The sequence below is a fragment of the Eretmochelys imbricata genome, chromosome 17, assembly GCF_965152235.1.
Source record: "Eretmochelys imbricata isolate rEreImb1 chromosome 17, rEreImb1.hap1, whole genome shotgun sequence".
In the NCBI taxonomy this organism is placed as follows: domain Eukaryota; kingdom Metazoa; phylum Chordata; order Testudines; family Cheloniidae; genus Eretmochelys; species Eretmochelys imbricata.
In genome coordinates, this window is record NC_135588.1 from 12,228,388 (window position 1) to 12,245,717 (window position 17,330).

The 17,330-nt window shown below is 44.8% G+C and overlaps 2 protein-coding genes across 2 annotated transcripts; one reads left to right on the forward strand and one right to left on the reverse strand.

The window, feature by feature from the left end:
• Positions 1 to 2,684: 2,684 nt before the first annotated feature.
• LOC144276717 (F-box only protein 39-like) lies at positions 2,685 to 4,988 on the forward strand. Its single transcript, XM_077836989.1, has 3 exons — positions 2,685 to 3,698; positions 3,907 to 4,083; positions 4,860 to 4,988. The coding sequence occupies exons 1-3, from the start codon at positions 2,685 to 2,687 to the stop codon at positions 4,986 to 4,988; spliced, it is 1,320 nt and encodes a 439-aa protein (XP_077693115.1).
• Positions 4,989 to 6,010: 1,022 nt separating this feature from the next.
• TEKT1 (tektin 1) lies at positions 6,011 to 14,157 on the reverse strand. Its single transcript, XM_077836752.1, has 7 exons — positions 13,968 to 14,157; positions 12,874 to 13,039; positions 11,507 to 11,635; positions 10,800 to 10,943; positions 9,672 to 9,894; positions 7,871 to 8,067; positions 6,011 to 6,170 (listed from the first exon to the last, which is right to left on the reverse strand). Exons 1-7 carry the CDS (start codon positions 14,155 to 14,157, stop codon positions 6,011 to 6,013), a joined length of 1,209 nt encoding a protein of 402 aa, XP_077692878.1.
• Between the last annotated feature and the right edge of the window lie 3,173 nt (positions 14,158 to 17,330).

Genomic DNA, 17,330 nt, shown 5'->3' on the forward strand with positions numbered 1-17,330 from the left:
GCATTTGTGTAAATATAAATATATATCCCTTGTTGTTACAAAGAGAATTTTCAAAAGTTGTACTCATAAACAGTGACAAGTCTGCCTGAGTATGTGGACAGCCTGCAGCCGTAGCGCAGGGAGCTGGGAGCTGCTCTCATTCTTCTCAATTGGGGGTTAAACCTGAAGTTAAGATTGACCGTTCAAATGGCAGCCTTGTTTACTTCACAGCTAATCAAAGCATGTAGGGATGATCATATTAGGAAAATCTGAACAGTATACTGTGAGTAGCATCTTATACTGGTGTCACAAATGGGTGGGGCTCATTTTGTGGGTGGAGATTGAGAGAGTACAGCTTTCTTTCCAATTTCACTGCCGTAGGGACAAAAGTGATTTTAGCTACTTAACTTAAAGCTTGAGTATGGTGGAGCTATTTTGTTTAAAGATAAATTCATTCTCCGGTGACTGCAAAAATAGTGACAATCCACCAGCTTCAGATGCATCTGATCCGTAACACGTTAAATAAGTGAGAAAGTATAGCCTAACATCTTCCTCAAGCAGATCAAAACCCAGTGTCAGAAAACTGAGCAAATACTTGCAGATTATTCCATGCACTTGTTTTGCATTGAGTGGTCTATAAAAGGATGGAAGCATTATCTTGTCATAAGTGGAAACCAACTTGCATTGCATGCATGAGGTTTGGGTCCCCTAGGTTAAAAGCTGGAGCAAGCACCACTTTCTTCCCTTGCAGTTTGCGGCTCAGCTTCCAGACGCATCACCTGGTTTCATAGAGGGAAGGGGAGGATGTACTGCAGCAGCCCCCAAGATTCCTTGTATGCTGTTTGCACTGAGCTCCCAAGCAATGCATCTTTCTCTCCTTCCTGCCTTCATATCAAGGACACTGTTCAACTGACTTCCTCCCCATTTGTACTGGGATAAAGCCAGGCTGGGCCTGCGACATCACAGAAGCTATGTGCTGTTCCCTCATAATGGCTGAGTGCAGGCACATGACATGTCTCAGTGCTCACTGAGCCCTGCCAGGACAAGCTCAGAGAGGGAAGGGTGCTGGGGTATGAATGCCTTCCCACCAGTCCAGCATGGAAATCAGAACTGGTAACTAACTCTTCTTGCATGACATGTCTTGTTCATCTAATTTTATAACCCTCCATCAGGTTTTCTGACACCCTACCTGTGCCCTATCCATTGGACCACACTGGACTCCTAAAATGGACTGAATAATTGGATCACTCCATTGGCTGAACAGCTTAATGTTTATTCCCCTAACTCCCTGGATGTGATGTTTCCATAGACCAATTTTCAAAGTTTTTTGGAAAGCTTCAGCAGGTCTTTACAGTACCTCCCAAAATAGGCTGTGATGTTAACCCAGAAGAGCAGCTGAAATCAGCTGGTTCATCTCAGGCAGTGCAGTTAATCTGTGCAGTACAAAGGAAATCAACTCTTTGTACAGTACCAAGAACACTGAGTTGAGGCTGCTCAAGAAATAACTGATCATGCAGAAAAGCCTTCTTCAATTACACTGATGTTTTCCAGGAGCTTTTGGAGTCTGCATAGGTAGAAAATTTAACAAATTGATCTGGAACTTCTATATCATTTTACCATCGAAGGTTTAAGCATTATTGGAGGTCAAGGAACTGAAACAGTACCTTTTGGTGTTACATAATTTTACAATTGCCCCTTTGGCCATAGCAGTGAACCAACACTTGGAGCTTTGTAGGGTTGTTTCTGCTGAGAAGAGAAATTGATTATATGAATCAGGTATTTCTTTCTTGCAATCCTGTTAACTTACAGAGAATGTACATAAAGTACTGTCTCCCTAAACAAAAACGGCAGGCAATTTCCTTGCTCAGAAATTTCCAGGACTGCCACTCCAGCAAGTTCTTTGCCCAGAAGCTCTGTCTCTCTGTTTCTTCTCAGGCCTCGTCTACGCTGGAGAAAACGAGGTATATTCCTAACATGAATTAGCTAACTTGAAGTAAATTCTAGTGAAGACGAGGCAGTTGTAGTTGTCACACAAGTGAGCAGGTAGTTTTTAACTTGACCTGCTAACTTGTGTGAAAACTACAAACTGCGTTGTCTTCCCCTGGAACTTACTTTAGTTAACTCAAGCTAACACACCTTTTTTCCTAATGAACACTCAACCTCAGGGTTGCACTCACAATGGCTTCTTTGGCTTTCGGTTGGTTTCCTTTAATTCATGTACATACTTGTGTAACCACACCTTGCAAAACAATACCCTAGCCCCTTGCATTGGCAATCAACTAAGCCTTTCAACCCACATGATTTTAGCTCTGCTTAGTCCTCATACCTTTTATTTTCTCCAGCTATCACTACATAAAGGGGGTTAATTGTTCCTTCCATTGAGCTTGAAAGAAGGGTGCTTAGCACACACATTGCTTTAACCTGGTCTGCCATTGTTTTTGGATCACAGACCCACTTGAAGGCAGCCATTAGCATCTTTCAGCATAACAGTATTATGCTTATTTTCTCTTTTGCTTCTCTTTTGGTTAGATCACAGTTTAGACCCAAGAGCTCATGTGGTCACCGGCGTTCGGATGTAAAGAGGCAGGATTTTTGCTATTCACTTGGAACGTTCTTGTTCTAGCAAACAAACTACCCACAGCCTTCCTGATCCAGAAACCATCTAGGTTTGATTCTGCACCCAACAGGAACTGACTGTCTCCTTCATGGAGGATGACAGTGAACCAGAGCAGAGTTGCTGGGCCTATTTGCCTGACGTCTGCCTGAGCAACATGTTCTGGTGGCTAGATGACAGGGACAGATCTCGGGCTGCTTTAGTCTGTAAAAAATGGAATCAAGCCATGTACTCAGGCTCTCTCTGGAGAACCAGAACAATCACCTTCAGTGGGCGGCCATCCAGGTCAAACACATCCGAGTTTGAATCTGCTCTGTGGTACGTCAAGAGATTCGGCAAGTACTTGGAACACCTAGAGATCAAGTTCCTGAATCCTTACAATGCTGTTTTGACCCGAAAATTTCAAGTGACTATGAGGGGGCTTCTCTCGCGCTTGGGCAAATGTAACAGCCGTCTGGTATCCCTGACTATTCAGCACCTGGAGTTGGACCGATTAGTCTGGAAAAATGGGATCAGGACTCAGTTTATCAAGAACGTAAGTACTTTCCTGAAAAGAATGAGCAAGCACCTTGATTATCTCAACCTGAAAGGAGCAAGAGTGACGCTGGAAGAAGGCTGTGAGCTTTTGAGCTCTTTGAGCTACTTGAAAAACAAAAGTTTTGCCTCTGAAATCAACATAGAAGACTTCTTCAGCCACCATCTTTCCATCTACAGCAGCCCCTTGTTCCACCAGACTATGTCCACGTTCCGCAACCTGGTCATCCTGACTCTCAATTACAACTGCATCTCCGATGAATTGCTGGAAATCCTGTGCGAGCACAACGCCCATTCTCTCTGGACTATAAACATCAAGTGCCACATCCATGACCCTCACGGGCAGGTGGTTTGGGGGATGTCCTGGGCCAACCTAGCCAAGAGAGCACCCAAACTGAAAGTGAACTTCTTCTTTGAAAGAGTCATGAAGCACAACAGTCTAGCCAGGATACTCTTAGTGGAGATCCCACTCAGGAGCATCAGTCTACGGAGCTGCTATTTCAGTGACCCAGACTGGTCGATGAGGCCGACCCTCACCTATCTCTTACCAGCCTACAAACACATTCTGCAGGTATGGTGGGAACAGCAACGTTTTACCGTTTTGTCACTAATCTAACCAGGTGGCCGTGTGGGCATTGTACCAAACTGTTGGTGTAAAAGTGAAACCCTGACCCATGAGGTCATTAGAGCTCCACAAGGCAGTTTTCACAAGAGATGAGTCCCATACATAACTGCCCTGCCCATTGGTATAGACATTGACACTGTTATTTATTTTCAAGAAATTAACGCTAGAGTTCAACAATGACCATGAATTGCTGGATGAGGAGCTGCTGCAGCTCGTGTTATCGTGCGAGAGGCTGTTCTTCCTCAAAGTCTGGGCCTTCCTCAGTGTGGCATTTGTGGAGAGGCTGCTGCAAAATCGGGCAGAGGGGAAATGTGTCTTGTGTACCATGAAGGTAAAAATCTCTTTCCAAACCTCCCACCATCCACCCCGTCGAAATGTAGTTTACAAACATACTAATGCAGCAGTGCCTCTGAATGTGGTTTGAAAGTTACCATTAATATGCAGGGAAAGGGGTTGTGAGGAAGTGTAAGAATCCTGCGTGTATTCCCAAGGTCCACTTGCAGAGACAGGTCTCCCATGTCCTGACCAGCCCCACAGAGAATGCTCAGAAACGGTACGATAAGGTGACAACCCCGATGTCACCTCTTCCAGAATCCCATGCTCGGGAGCCCCTATAAAGAAGGTCCTTATTCAAGAAAACATTTAAACACGTGGTTAAGTCCTGTTGACTTCAGTGAGACTTAAACATGTGCTTATATTCTGTCCTGAATAGGGATGCTCTCCTGAATCATGGGCAGGGACAGCTGCAGCCAGGGGAAACCATCCTGCCAGGGAGACAGCAGAACCCCAGAGCCCTGAGCCTCCAGCAGAGACCCCAAGAGCTGATCCTGGGGATCAGAGAATGAGGCACTCGTTTTCCCAGCTATTCTGCTGTTGAAATCCCCAAAGGCGGGGAAGTCTAGGTTTTCATTCAGTCTGTAATAAGGCAAGTTCTCACTGATGGCCCTAGGAATCTTGTCTGAGCAAAAACTGAGTAAGGACTTCAGGATCTGACCACATTTACTAGCTGGCTGGCTTATCTAGCAGTCTCAACAGCCACCTGGGCTTCTCCCTATTATGAGCTTAACTGCAGTGGCAGCTTTGTGTGTCTATGATCCATCCATGCAGGTGAGGATTTACACAACCAGGCATGAGACCAGTGAAGAGGACCGACTGCTGCGAGACATTTACAAGAAGTTCAGAAACCTGATCGACTCAGAGCTTAATTATTTTGTCATCGCCTACCCAATGGTGTGAGCAGTGTGTGATGAGCCAGGAGTTAAAATAAAAACCAGTCACATTAGGAAATGTCTGATCTGGTCTTCTGAGGAAGTCTGTGGGGAGACTAATGGTATTAACAATGTCCCTGAAAGGGAAAGCCAATGAAAGGGAAAGCCCACTAGAACTGTAACAAGCAGTGAGCAATTTTAGAGGCCCACGTATTAAAATTCTGGCTTTCGCAGATGGCCCGCAGTGTCTCATCTTTGTTATTTTGTCTTGTCTTTGCAATGGCACCGAAGGAAGAAGAGAATATTATTCTGCCAGGACAGTCACATTTACAATAATACCTAGCTTTTATATAATGCTTTTCATCAGTAGAGCTCAGTGTGCTTTACAAAGGAGATCGTTATTCCCGTTTTAGAGGTGACGAAACTGAGGCCCAGAGTGGGGATGTGACTAACCCAAGGTCACCCATCAGGCCATTGACAGAACCAGAAATAGAAGGGAGGTCTCCTGAGTCCTAGTCTAGTGCCCTATCCATTAGCCAACACTGCTTCTGCCAGCAGTTATCTTACGTTTGGTTGAAGTACATTCTCCATCCAGTTGTCAGTGGACAGGTGTACACATCACCACAGCTGGCCCTAACTAGCACGATTGCTGGCTTCCTGTCTGTCTAACATAACCAGTGACTTTGTGTAGGAATATCTGTTCTAGCTTATGTAGTTAAAAAAAATCTGTTAATGAAAAACAGTGACACTGACAGCACCCAAGATATGCTAAGTGGCTGGAATGAAGGATTTTTTCTTGTTGTTCCATAACTTTAATGTCTACTGGAAAGCTTCCAATAGACTTTCTGGGACACAGGCAGCTGTGGAGGAGGCATTTAGGTCTGTTTTAATTAATTCACACACCTAGGCCAGGTTCTGCTCTGAGTCACACTTGTGTAAACACAGAGGCGCTAGGTTAATGTTCAGTGGGGTTACTCTGTCTTTGCCCTGGTGTATTTCCCAGTAGAATCTGGCCCAGTGTGGGAGAATGCTGTATCCGACACCAGGGCTTCAGAAGCTGTTAATGGAAATGGACTCCCTCATCTGCATGCACAGCACTTCGTCGATGTACAGTGTGTTCTCCTTGACCTGGATCTCCTCCTCCAGTGAAAGCTGTCGACGGCTCAGACCTTTCAGCTCCACCTCAGCTTGTGCCAATGTGTCCTTTAGTCTAGGGGTGAAACAAAGAGCGACGTTAGTTTTGACTACATGTACCTTCTTGCTATTGAGCGGCATCACTTCCTCCCAACGGGATGGGTGGGAGGAAATCTCTGTGAAGATCCCCTTATGGTTTCTCCCCACATTGTTCCACTGCGGGGGTGGCCCATCCATGCAGGACAGATGCTCCCACACCTTGCAGGTCCCGTGGCCTCCTACAAGGAGCTTCTGTGCCTCCAGGTGTTTGGGCCTCTCTGTCCCGCTTTGCTCTCCAGCAATGCAGCTCTTTCGGAGCCATGCTATCAGGGACTTCTCCGGGCCATGGTTGTCCAGGAGCCCTTCCCCTCTCCCTCTTAAAAAGGGGTATCAAATGGCAAGATAATATGTCTCCTGGCTCCATTACCTTTTCCTTATAAACTCTGCTGGGTACAGGGGGATGCCACTAATCCCCAAACCCCCATAACAACGCTGCCCCTGGCCTGCCAGCCCTTCCACCAGATATATCATCAGATCAGCAAAGAGCACTCCACAGAGACTAGGAGACAATGCCAAGTGGGAGGGGATAAGTCCATTGGCTAAGGGTCTCTTCCACATATGATCCAAGAGTCGCAACCTCCCTCCCTTTGTAAACAGCACCATTTGATTGGGAACACACTGGGTACTGACGATTTTGCAGAACTGACTCTCCCAATTAAAATGATTTGAAGGAGGTTGTTAAGCCACAACATCGAACAGTCCTCAACATTCGCTCTCCTCAAGCAGAAGCAGATGGGAAATGGTATAATTAAAGGACAACAAAACAATGTACAAAGTACAATTTTTTCTTGACAATAATGGCAAAGCTGGGGCTGGGATGCTCCAGGCATTCCCATCACATCTTCTTTTTAATAATTTAAGGATCTAACGAGTGGAAAAACCACAGTAATATCCATAACTCTCTCAGGGAAAACAACGTGGCACTAAGGGTACGTCTACACAGCTAAGCTGTGCGCAGGCTAGCCTACCCAAGCTAGTTTGAATCCAAATAACACAGGTAATGACTGCAATGAAAAGAGCACAGCACAAGCTTCAGAGCAGGCTAGTGAGACAAATATGTAGCCAGGGCCTGGGCTGGGCTTGTACTACCCATGCTGCGCTGTCTTCACAGCTGTTAGAAGAAAAGGAGTACTTGTGGCACCTTAGAGACTAACAAATTTATTTGAGCAAAAGCTTTCGTGAGCTACAGCTCACTTCATCGGATGCATTCAGTGGAAAATACAGTGGGGAGATTTATATACACAGAGAACATGAAACAATGGGTGTTACCATACACATTGTAAGGAGAGTGATCACTTAAGATGAGCTATTACCAGCAGGAGAGCGGGGGGGGGGCAGGGGGAGGAAGGGGGAAGAAAACCTTTTGTAGTGATAATCAAGATGGGCCATTTCCAGCAGTTGACAAGAACGTCTGAGGAACAGTGGCTGGATTCAAATTAATTCACGTAGACTAAGCAATGCATAGCTTTTGCTGTGTAGACATACCCTTTAACAGGGTTCTGTTACTCTACCACCATATCTAGAAAAATAGGTATACAGAATATTGAAAACATGTGTGGTAACTGCGTGCAAACAGGTATGTCTGTGCGTGTGTCTGTATTTATTACTTCTTTGGCTGGTTACATTTGCCCAGTGACCAACACCACTGACTTCTTGCTGTTTCACCATTTCACTTACCTCTGAATATTGTTTGTGATCTCCTGAACCTCACTGATCAGCCTGTATTGGACCATATCACGACACAGCTCCACGTTGGGACGATGGGTCCTTGTCTCCAAACGTGTGTGAGCAACCTTGGCAGGTCCTTCTTTATCGATTATAGCTTTCTTTAAGGCCGCAATGTTTTTTTCCTGGGATGTAATCTCATCCATCACCTTAGTAAATCAACAAAGGGAAGTGCTGCACGGTGCCACTTGAAAACTTGACATCCTCTTTAATAATGATACTTTGCAATTCTAAGGCGTTACTTCATAGGTGGATCTCAAAGTACAGAGGTGAGCAAGGATTATTACCCCCATTTTACTGATGGGATAACTGCAGCACAATGGGCAGCAAAGGATTAGGGCCAAGATTTTCAAAAGTGGTCTCTAACACTCAATTTTTGGGTGTCCAATTTGAGATACTTAGGGCCCGATTTTCAGAGGTACTAAGCATTCACAACTCAAGCTGAAATCCATTTGAGTTGTGGACACCTGTGTTGTGGAGCATCTCTAAAACTCAGAGGTGAAATCCTGACACCATTGAAGTCAGTCACAAAACTCTTGTTGAGTTCAGTTGACCAGGATTTCACTCCAGGGGTCGTAGGTTGGGCACCCAAACACTGAAGAATCCATAATTAGAGGCCACTTTTGAAAATTTGGGGTTAAATGACTTGTCCAAGGTCACACAGCAAGCGTCATCTGATTCCCAGGTCCAGACACGGCCACTAGACCATAGCGGCCTCTGAATGGCTACTACCTAATATGTAGCACTGTGTTATCATCAAGAGCCTCCAAGCTTTCATGTGCCTTGTAACACATGCAATCATGAGGATTTGTATAACTGGGAATGGAAAAGCTAATGGTACTTTAGCTATAAAAACAGAAAAAGCACTGGACTTTGTCCAGCTTAGAACTGCAAAGTCAGAATTCTTAAGGCACAATAGCTCAAGACATTGGATCCATAGAACTGGCTGATGTCCCTGTCCTATTTTCTCTGCTGACTGTCCTCTAGTGCAGGGGTGGGCAAACTTTTTTGACCGAAGGGCCACATCTGGGTGGGGAAATTGTATGCAGGGCCATGAATGTCGGGCTGGGGCAGAGGGTTGGGGTGTGGGAGGGAGTACAGGATGTGGGAAGGGGTGCGGTGCGCAGGAGGGGGCTCAGGGCAGGGGGTTGGGGTGCAGGAGGGAGTGTGGGGTATGGGAGGGGGTGCGGTGTGCAGGAAGGGGCTCAGGGCAGGGGGTTGGGAGTGCAGGCAGGGGTGCAGAGTGCAGGAGGGGGCTCAGGGCAGGGGGTTGGGATGCAAGGTGCAGGAGAGGTTAGGGGTGCGGCTCCGGCCCAGCGCTGCTTACCTCGAGCGGCTCCGGGGTGGCAGCGGCGCGCAGCAAGGGTAAGGCAGGCTCCCTGCTGCCCTGGCCCTGTGTCGCTCCCGAAAGTGGCCGGCATGTCCGGCAGTGGCTCCTGGGGGCGGGGTGGGGCAGGCGGCTCCGTTGCGTGCTGCCCTCACCTGCGGGTACCACCCCCGAAGCTCCCATTGGCCGTGGTTTCCCGCCTGCAGGCGAGGGCAGTGCATGTAGCCCTCTGCCCCCACACACACACACTCCCCAGGGGCCGCAGGGACATGGTGCCAGCCGTTTCCGGGAGCGGCACGGGCCAGGGCAGGCAGGGAGCCTGCCTTAGCCCTGCTGTGCCACAGGGCCGGCAATCCTGTGGGCTGGATTGAAAGCCCTGACGGGCCAGATCCGGCATAGTTTGCCCTCCCCTGCTCTAGTGTTTACCTTAGCAAGGTGGATCTCCAGTTTGTTCTTTGCATCTTTTGTCTCCTTCACCCTGTTCTTAAAAGCAATGTTCACCGTCTCGCACTGCTTGCGCATGTCACTTGCTGTCTGGGATAAGATTCGGTCAATCAAGGCCCTGAGCATCAAAGAGTTGTTCCTCTGCTTGTCAGCCTTTTCAACATTTACATTCGAGAAATCTACCCAGTCTTCAGGGCTCACAGAACTATAATAAAATAAAAAAAGTCTCTTTATGTATCTTCAGCCCTCTTTGTGTATTCGTAAATGCATTAACGACAGCAGATCTCTATTAATATGAAAGAAGCAGTATTATTATTGCTTATTATTATAGGTTTCAGAGTAGCAGCCGTGTTAGTCTGTATTCGCAAAAAGAAAAGGAGGACTTGTGGCACCTTAGAGACTAACCAATTTATTTGAGTATAAGCTTTCGTGAGCTACAGCTCTGTAGCTCACGAAAGCTTATGCTCAAGTAAATTGGTTAGTCTCTAAGGTGCCACAAGTCCTCCTTTTCTTTTTGCTTATTATTATGTTCATTATTATTAAGCATCATTATAATTATTGGCCAGAATCAACATCAGGCTCAATGGTGCTAGGCATTGTACAAACACATAGTAAAAGACTTTAGCTTAAGAGTTAAATAGACAAAAGTTGGGTGGGGAAACAGAGGAAGCAACTTGCCAAGGTCATACAGCAGATTAATAACAAAGCCAGAAATTGACCCTAGATCTCTTGACTCCTACTCCAATGGCCAATCTACTGGACCACATTCTGCAATCATTATGAGGTGGAACTGGAAGTTAGATTAGTAAATCCATTGTGGGTTTCCAGTGCCATGAAGTTTTGCTTTCATAAACAATTAGCACCAGATCCATTCAACAGAACAATGGTCCATTAGGAACTTCGTTGTTAGTAGTGATTTTAGATGAAAAGCACTCAGATACTATGGTGATGGGCTGCGGTATAAATCCCTAAGATAGACAGACAGATGGACAGACAGACAGATAACCTTATTATAAACTGGAGTGGGTATGTTAGGCTTTGTATTACAGGGACAGTTTATATTATGTCTGTATAACTACTGGATGTGTAGCTAGGGAAATAACCACTTACTTTCCTTCAACCTTCAGTACATTTCTGGCATATCTTATATCAGGTGTATTATTTGTCAAGTTGGAACAATAGTTATCAATTGTCAAGGCGGTGAACTTGTCTTTCAGATCCATCTCCAGATTGTATTTAGCTGAACGGTTTAACCTCGGGGGAAAACAATTAGACTCTCTTAATTTGAAACCTAACAAAATACTTATCCCCTTCTCTTTTTAATGGAGGTAAACCACCACTAAAGGGCCAAATTCTGCCATCCACTGGCACTCAAAAATCCCACTGACATCCATGCAGCTTGTTGGCAGGATCAGGTAAATAAGAAAATATGAATGTTATTATCATAATAGGCAATACTGTGAGTTACAAGTTGTAAAAATCTAGGGCATGCTGCTGCTGCCGCCATTGAAGTCAATGGTAAAACTCCCGCTGGCTTCACTGGTGTGGGACCAGGACTGGGGCCCTGGGAATCAACGGATGCTGGGGCATATTGTGCCGTCAGTGTCTAAACAGAACTCTCCACTGAAATCAGTGCTGTTAAAAATCGAATGGCGTGGTCTAAGCCCTGAGAAGTACTAACTCCTGCAACTCCCCTCTGATTTCAGCAGCTGCTTAGCACCTCTGAGGATTTGACACTAGCCATCCTACAACCTCTCCAGAAGCACTCCCCAATCTGATCTATCCAGTGGTTTGTTCCTTTGTTGACCCCTTGATACCTAATTTGCTCATTGGTTTGTTCCAGTGTGCGCTCAAGCAAAGCCATAATCCCTTGGAGCACTTCAACTTCCTTTATCAGTTCCCGCTCCACTTCGTCATGGACCAAGTCAATCCCAACTCGCCTTTGCCTAAGAGAAAGAGGAGAGAGCCATCACTCTGTGTCGACCATTTGAGTATTGCAGCTCTGGAGACCCAAAGCCCTTGTTCTTGTTATAACTGATTGGACATAGCCACCTTTCCACTCCTAGGACCTGATTCTCCTCTGGTGTACATTAGCGTAAATCAGGAGTGACTCCATGGAAGGCAACCAAGAAGAGAATCAGGCCCTTCATTTGCAGGGTCAGGAATAATGCTGCTTTTCTCTTTCCTGGCTTATTTTACAAAGGTTTTTTTAAGATGAATTAAGCAAAGAGTTCTGCTCAGAACACATGACGAATGGGCCTGGGCCTTCAGCCTTTCTTCACACGCTTAGTCGCAGTGAAGCACAAAAAGGACGGGATTCTGTGACTTGTTCACTTTGCTTTCATATATTGATCATGTTTCTTACATACTTGTTTATTTAGGGCCTCATCTTGAGGGGTGCTGAGCAGCCTTAATTCCCACAGAAGCCGATGAGAACTGTGGGTGCTCAGCACTGTTGAGAATCCATCAGGACCTGAGCTCTGAGGGCAGTCCACCATGCCTGCTATCAAAGTCCTAGAATTCCTCAAGTTTCATCCACTTTACAGCCTGAAACTTGATGACCCGCTTCATTGTCACCATCCTTCCAGAGGAGGAAGACTGCAGTGCACTTGAAACCTATCAGCGCTGCTCTCCACTCAGCCCAATGGGATGCTCTTGGATTTCCCTTATTTTCCCTACAAAGGCCTGGAAGCACTGTCTCCATAGCACTGCCAGCTCCTGCTGCCTGGAGCCATATGGGAGACGGAGGCTGGGAATGGGAATCTAACCCAGATCTCCCCTGCTGGAGCACAGGGTACAAAGCATTTCCTTCTCTGTGGGTGTCTGTCTCTCTCATGAAGAGGCTAAATCTGCAAAGTGCTGAGCGCCTGCAAATCCTGCTGACTTTGGCTGGGATTTCTAAAGACATCTACAAGAGCAAAGTTCCCAACTCCCATCGGATGTCAATGGGAGCTCAGTACCTATTTCCCATATACCCCCTTTTAGAAACTCCATCTTTAGCAGGCGTTGCAGGGGCTCCGCACTTTGCAGGATTGGGCCTTACATGTCATACATCCCAGACCCAGACATATCATTTATCCATAACATGGTGAGGTTTTTAGTTTTTTTAACAGCTTAGTAATTCATTTTCTTACCCCCTTAATTATTATTATTGTTGTTGTTGTTGTTTTGCTATTACTCTTACCTGTTCAAGAGACACTCTTGAGCAATGAATAGTGGCTCTTTACAGCTCTCCAATGCTTTCTCTAGCCTTGTCTTAAAAGTCAACAGCACCTCTGTCTCATTAAAAACCTGTTCTAGTTTGTCATCTAATTCTTGCTTCCAGAATTTTATTTCATCAAGTCTCTGTTCTGTGGAATGAAGAGAGATTTCACATTAATTATAAATAAAAGCCCAACTTTTTCTACAGAGCCTCACGGCCCAGCCCTAGCCCTGGGCAGAAAAGGACTCGAGCCACAGAAAGTGCTGTGCACATAGCTCTGTATGCTGATGTACTGCAATGGTTTTGCTAAGGCACTGGACTATGAGCCAGGAGATGTGGTTCAATTCCTGCCTCTGCCACAGACTTCCTGTGTGACCTTGGGCAACTCGCTTGATTTCTCTGTGGCTAAGCTCTTTATTTGTGAAATGGAGGTGATGATAATGATACTTCTTCCTTTGTCTGTCTTATCTCATTAGACTGTAAGCTCGTTGGGGTAGGGTCTGCCTCTGACTACATCTATGTACAGTGTACCATGAAGCTCTGGCCACACTGGGTGCCTCAAGGTACTATTGTAATAAAAATAATAATGCTTTCAAAGGGTCAGACTGTAACTGGCCTTTGCAGAGATACATGGGTAAGAAAGAGGATTCTCAAAGGCAAATCACAACTGCATCCACCTTACTCCTGGCACCCTGATGCACAATTTCTCTGAATTCCCCATGGAACATGGTGGAGCTACACCATTTCCAAGGTGGGACAATGTAATGTATGACCCAGTGTGAGCCAAGATATGTTTTTTTTTTCTTTCTTTACTCAGTCCAGGCTCTTGCCTTAACAATTAGTAAATATTATACCAGGACTGAATTTGTCTCCCTATATCTAACAGATGCCTGAAACTGTTTGGTTATAAAAATATAAAATCCATCACAAAGTGTTTTTAAAAGGATTTGGAAATGCATCCCATTTTTCTAAGGGAAGGAGAAATAAGCCATTAAAACTTGCTACTATTTAATATCTCCTGCTTTTGTGAGTCTCCCTTAATCATATCAATAAAATAACAAAGCCCACACGATCACCTATTTTCTTGTTAACGTCGCTTTGGGTTTTCTGAGTTGTTTTTTCGATTTCATCCACCAGCCTCTGGCTCTCAGCTACAAGTCGCTCTGACCTGGATCTCTGACTCTCTGCACTGGCATACTGTGTCTTGTTTGCAATATGCCACTCTGGGGGGAGGAACTTGGGTGGAGCTTGCAACAGTTTGGCCATTATCTTTTTGAAAGATCCTGAACGTGAAGCAGCAGCTTAGCTCTTAGGATGGAGAACCTGAAAATGGGATAATATTGCATCAGGTCATTGGGGCACAGATAGCAAAACAATCTGCCTTCAGGTAAGGGAGGATAGGATGGAAACTGGGTAAGTAGCAGCCCCTGAATGAAGTAGGTGAAGACTTCACGTGGACCAGACTTTGGGTCAGCTTGGAGGATGATGAAGGAGAGGGAAGGCACTGGCAGCCAAACCATATAAAGCAAAATCCTGGCTCATGAAAATCTGAGGGATTGAATAAAGGGCAAGATGGGGCTTGTAGGGCAGGGAGGAGTAGGGAAAGACTCTGAAAAGGAATATGGAAGAAGGTGAGAGATAACCCAGGGAAAGAAAGAAAGAAAACATGGGAAAAGGAGGGCGAAATTACTCAAGGGACAAATAGGGAAAATAAAAAAAAAGAGAGGAAGGCAAAATCAGAAAAAGTCTCTTGAAGAGAAAGAAGAGATGTAGGAACAGGCGTAGAGGTGAGCTGAGCTGACCATTTTAAAAAGAATTAAGCAGAAACATTAGGCTAAGGGAAAACAGACCTGAAAAAGATGGAGGAGAAAATACACCAAGAGGTACAAGGGAAGGAAAAAGTGGAAGGAAGGACAGAAGAAAAGAAAAGAAAAACGAAGGCCCACTAAGGTAATTTTTGTTACTTATGGAAATGGTGATGCCAAGAGGTCATGATAAAATACATGAATTTGGTACAAGATATAAACATATTATAAAAAGAAAAGGAGTACTTGTGGCACCTTAGAGACTAACCAATTTATTTGAGCATAAGCTTTTGTGAGCTACAGCTCACTTCATCGGATGCATACTGTGGAAACTGCAGAAGACATTATATACACAGAGACCATGAAACAATACCTCTTCCCACCCCACTCTCCTGCTGGTAATAGCTTATCTAAAGTGATCACTCTCCTTACAATGTGTATGATAATCAAGTTGGGCCATTTCCCACTCAAATCCAGGTTTTCTCACCCTCCGCCCCCCCCCCCCAAACTCACTCTCCTGCTGATAATAGCCCATCCAAAGTGACCACTCTCTTTACAATGTGTATGATAATCAAGTTGGGCCATTTCCAGCACAAATCCAGGTTTTCTCCCCCCTCTCCCCCCTTTTCCAAAAACCACACACACAAACTCACTCTCCTGCTGGTAATAGCTTATCCAAAGTGACCACTCTCCTTACAATGTGTATGAAAATCAAGGTGGGCCATTTCCAGACAAATCCAGGTTTTCTCACCCCCCCCACCCCCATACACACTCAAACTCACTCTCCTTTGGGGTGGGAGGAGGTATTGTTTCATGGTCTCTGTGTATATAATGTCTTCTGCAGTTTCCACAGTATGCATCCGATGAAGTGAGCTGTAGCTCACGAAAGCTTATGCTCAAATAAATTGGTTAGTCTCTAAGGTGCCACAAGTACTCCTTTTCTTTTTGCGAATACAGACTAACACGGCTGTTACTCTTGAAACATATTATAATACACCCTTGTGCTGAAAACGAGATTTTGTGCTTTCATCCAAGTGTTTCCCCAACAATCCCTCCCCTAAACACACACAACACACCAATCCCTCCCTTCAAATCCACCCCCTCCCCAACAAATACAGACATACATCAGTCCATGCCGCCAAACCCACCCACGCCAATCTGTCCCCTCAAACTGCACACCTACTTTTGCTGTCTGGCTACTGGCCTGACTGTTGCTTATGGCAAAAGCTGGTCAAGTTCTAAGATCTTGGCTTCCCTTAACTGGTCGAGTCACTCCAGATTGTGACCTCAGCCTCAGTCGCTGCAGCAGTGAAGCATGTTTCCCCCCCCCCCCGACTGAATATTCCAGGAGCAGTCTCAGAAACAGCCTGGAATATACACAAACCCGTTCCTATGGGAACAAGGCAACACTTCACCTTGGCAACAGGGGCGGGGTTTTGGAAGAGGCACATGGCTGGAGAATAATAGTCCTTTCCCTTTCAGCACGTGAGCATCTATCTATCACGCAGAGACTTAATGCACTTGTATTTATTGTTACAATTAATTATGTTAGGGTGCCTACAGCCTGGGATAAGCGGCTTTATTATTTTAAATCTAGCTAACTAAATGAATTATCATCTACCTTGTACTGAAACCTAGTTACAAGAGCTTTAAATGACTGTCTAAATTGTAACCAATTAAATACTTTAAAAAACGTTAGACTTTCAACAATATTTTATGAACACTATTTTGTTTTTAAACAGGCAATTATATGTTTTTTCCTTTCGGGGGACAAAAGGAGATCAGGAGCCAGAGACAAGAAAAGATGGAGCTGAACTGAAAAAGGGATTAGTCTAGGCATATTAGGATAATTCTATGGCAATCAGTGCTCTGTAAATACCAGATAGCTATAGATTACTGAGAGGAGAAGGATCTTGTATTTAAGAGATGGAAAGAAGGGAGAAGAAAGGACAGGAAAGAGAGATGTGAAACTTGGAAGGAGACAGAAGCTGGAGCTGAAAGAGTCAAAAACTGGGGAAATATTCCAGATCACCCTGAGAGCTGAACTGTGCACATAGACCTAAATCCATGTCTCAGTCACCCCAGATTGTAAAGTCCACCCCAAAATATTTTAGTGTGATCCAGTGGTATCCCATTAGCTTTCTTTTGATTCTGGAACTTTTGCTCTGACAATCTAGGGCCTGCTCCTGCGAGTTAAGGGCACTCAGCACTTTGCAGGATTGGGCCTTTGTTTATTATCTGTTATGTAAAGCCACTAAGAACTGGTGAACCTCTTTACCTGAAATAAGTGTTCTGTATTTCTCTTGCAGCCTTCATCCTTACCCTGTGTTAGTGTCATCAACTGGAGGAGGGAAAACATAAAACTTTGAACTCAAGTCCAAGAGGAAATACACTCAAAATATTTTGCTTGTAAAACATATTTATTTGTAAATATCAAGCCTACACATATTCTGTTTATTGGTTTATGTATCTAAAACTGCCTCTTTATTTTTAAAACATCTCAGTGAACCCTTAAAGAAACATTGTCAAACAATTTTATTCCCTAACTTAAATTATGGTTAACACAAGTTTTAATTAAACTTTTGGATGGAGAGGATTTTTTAAAATTAAAAACAATGAGAATAATTTTATTCT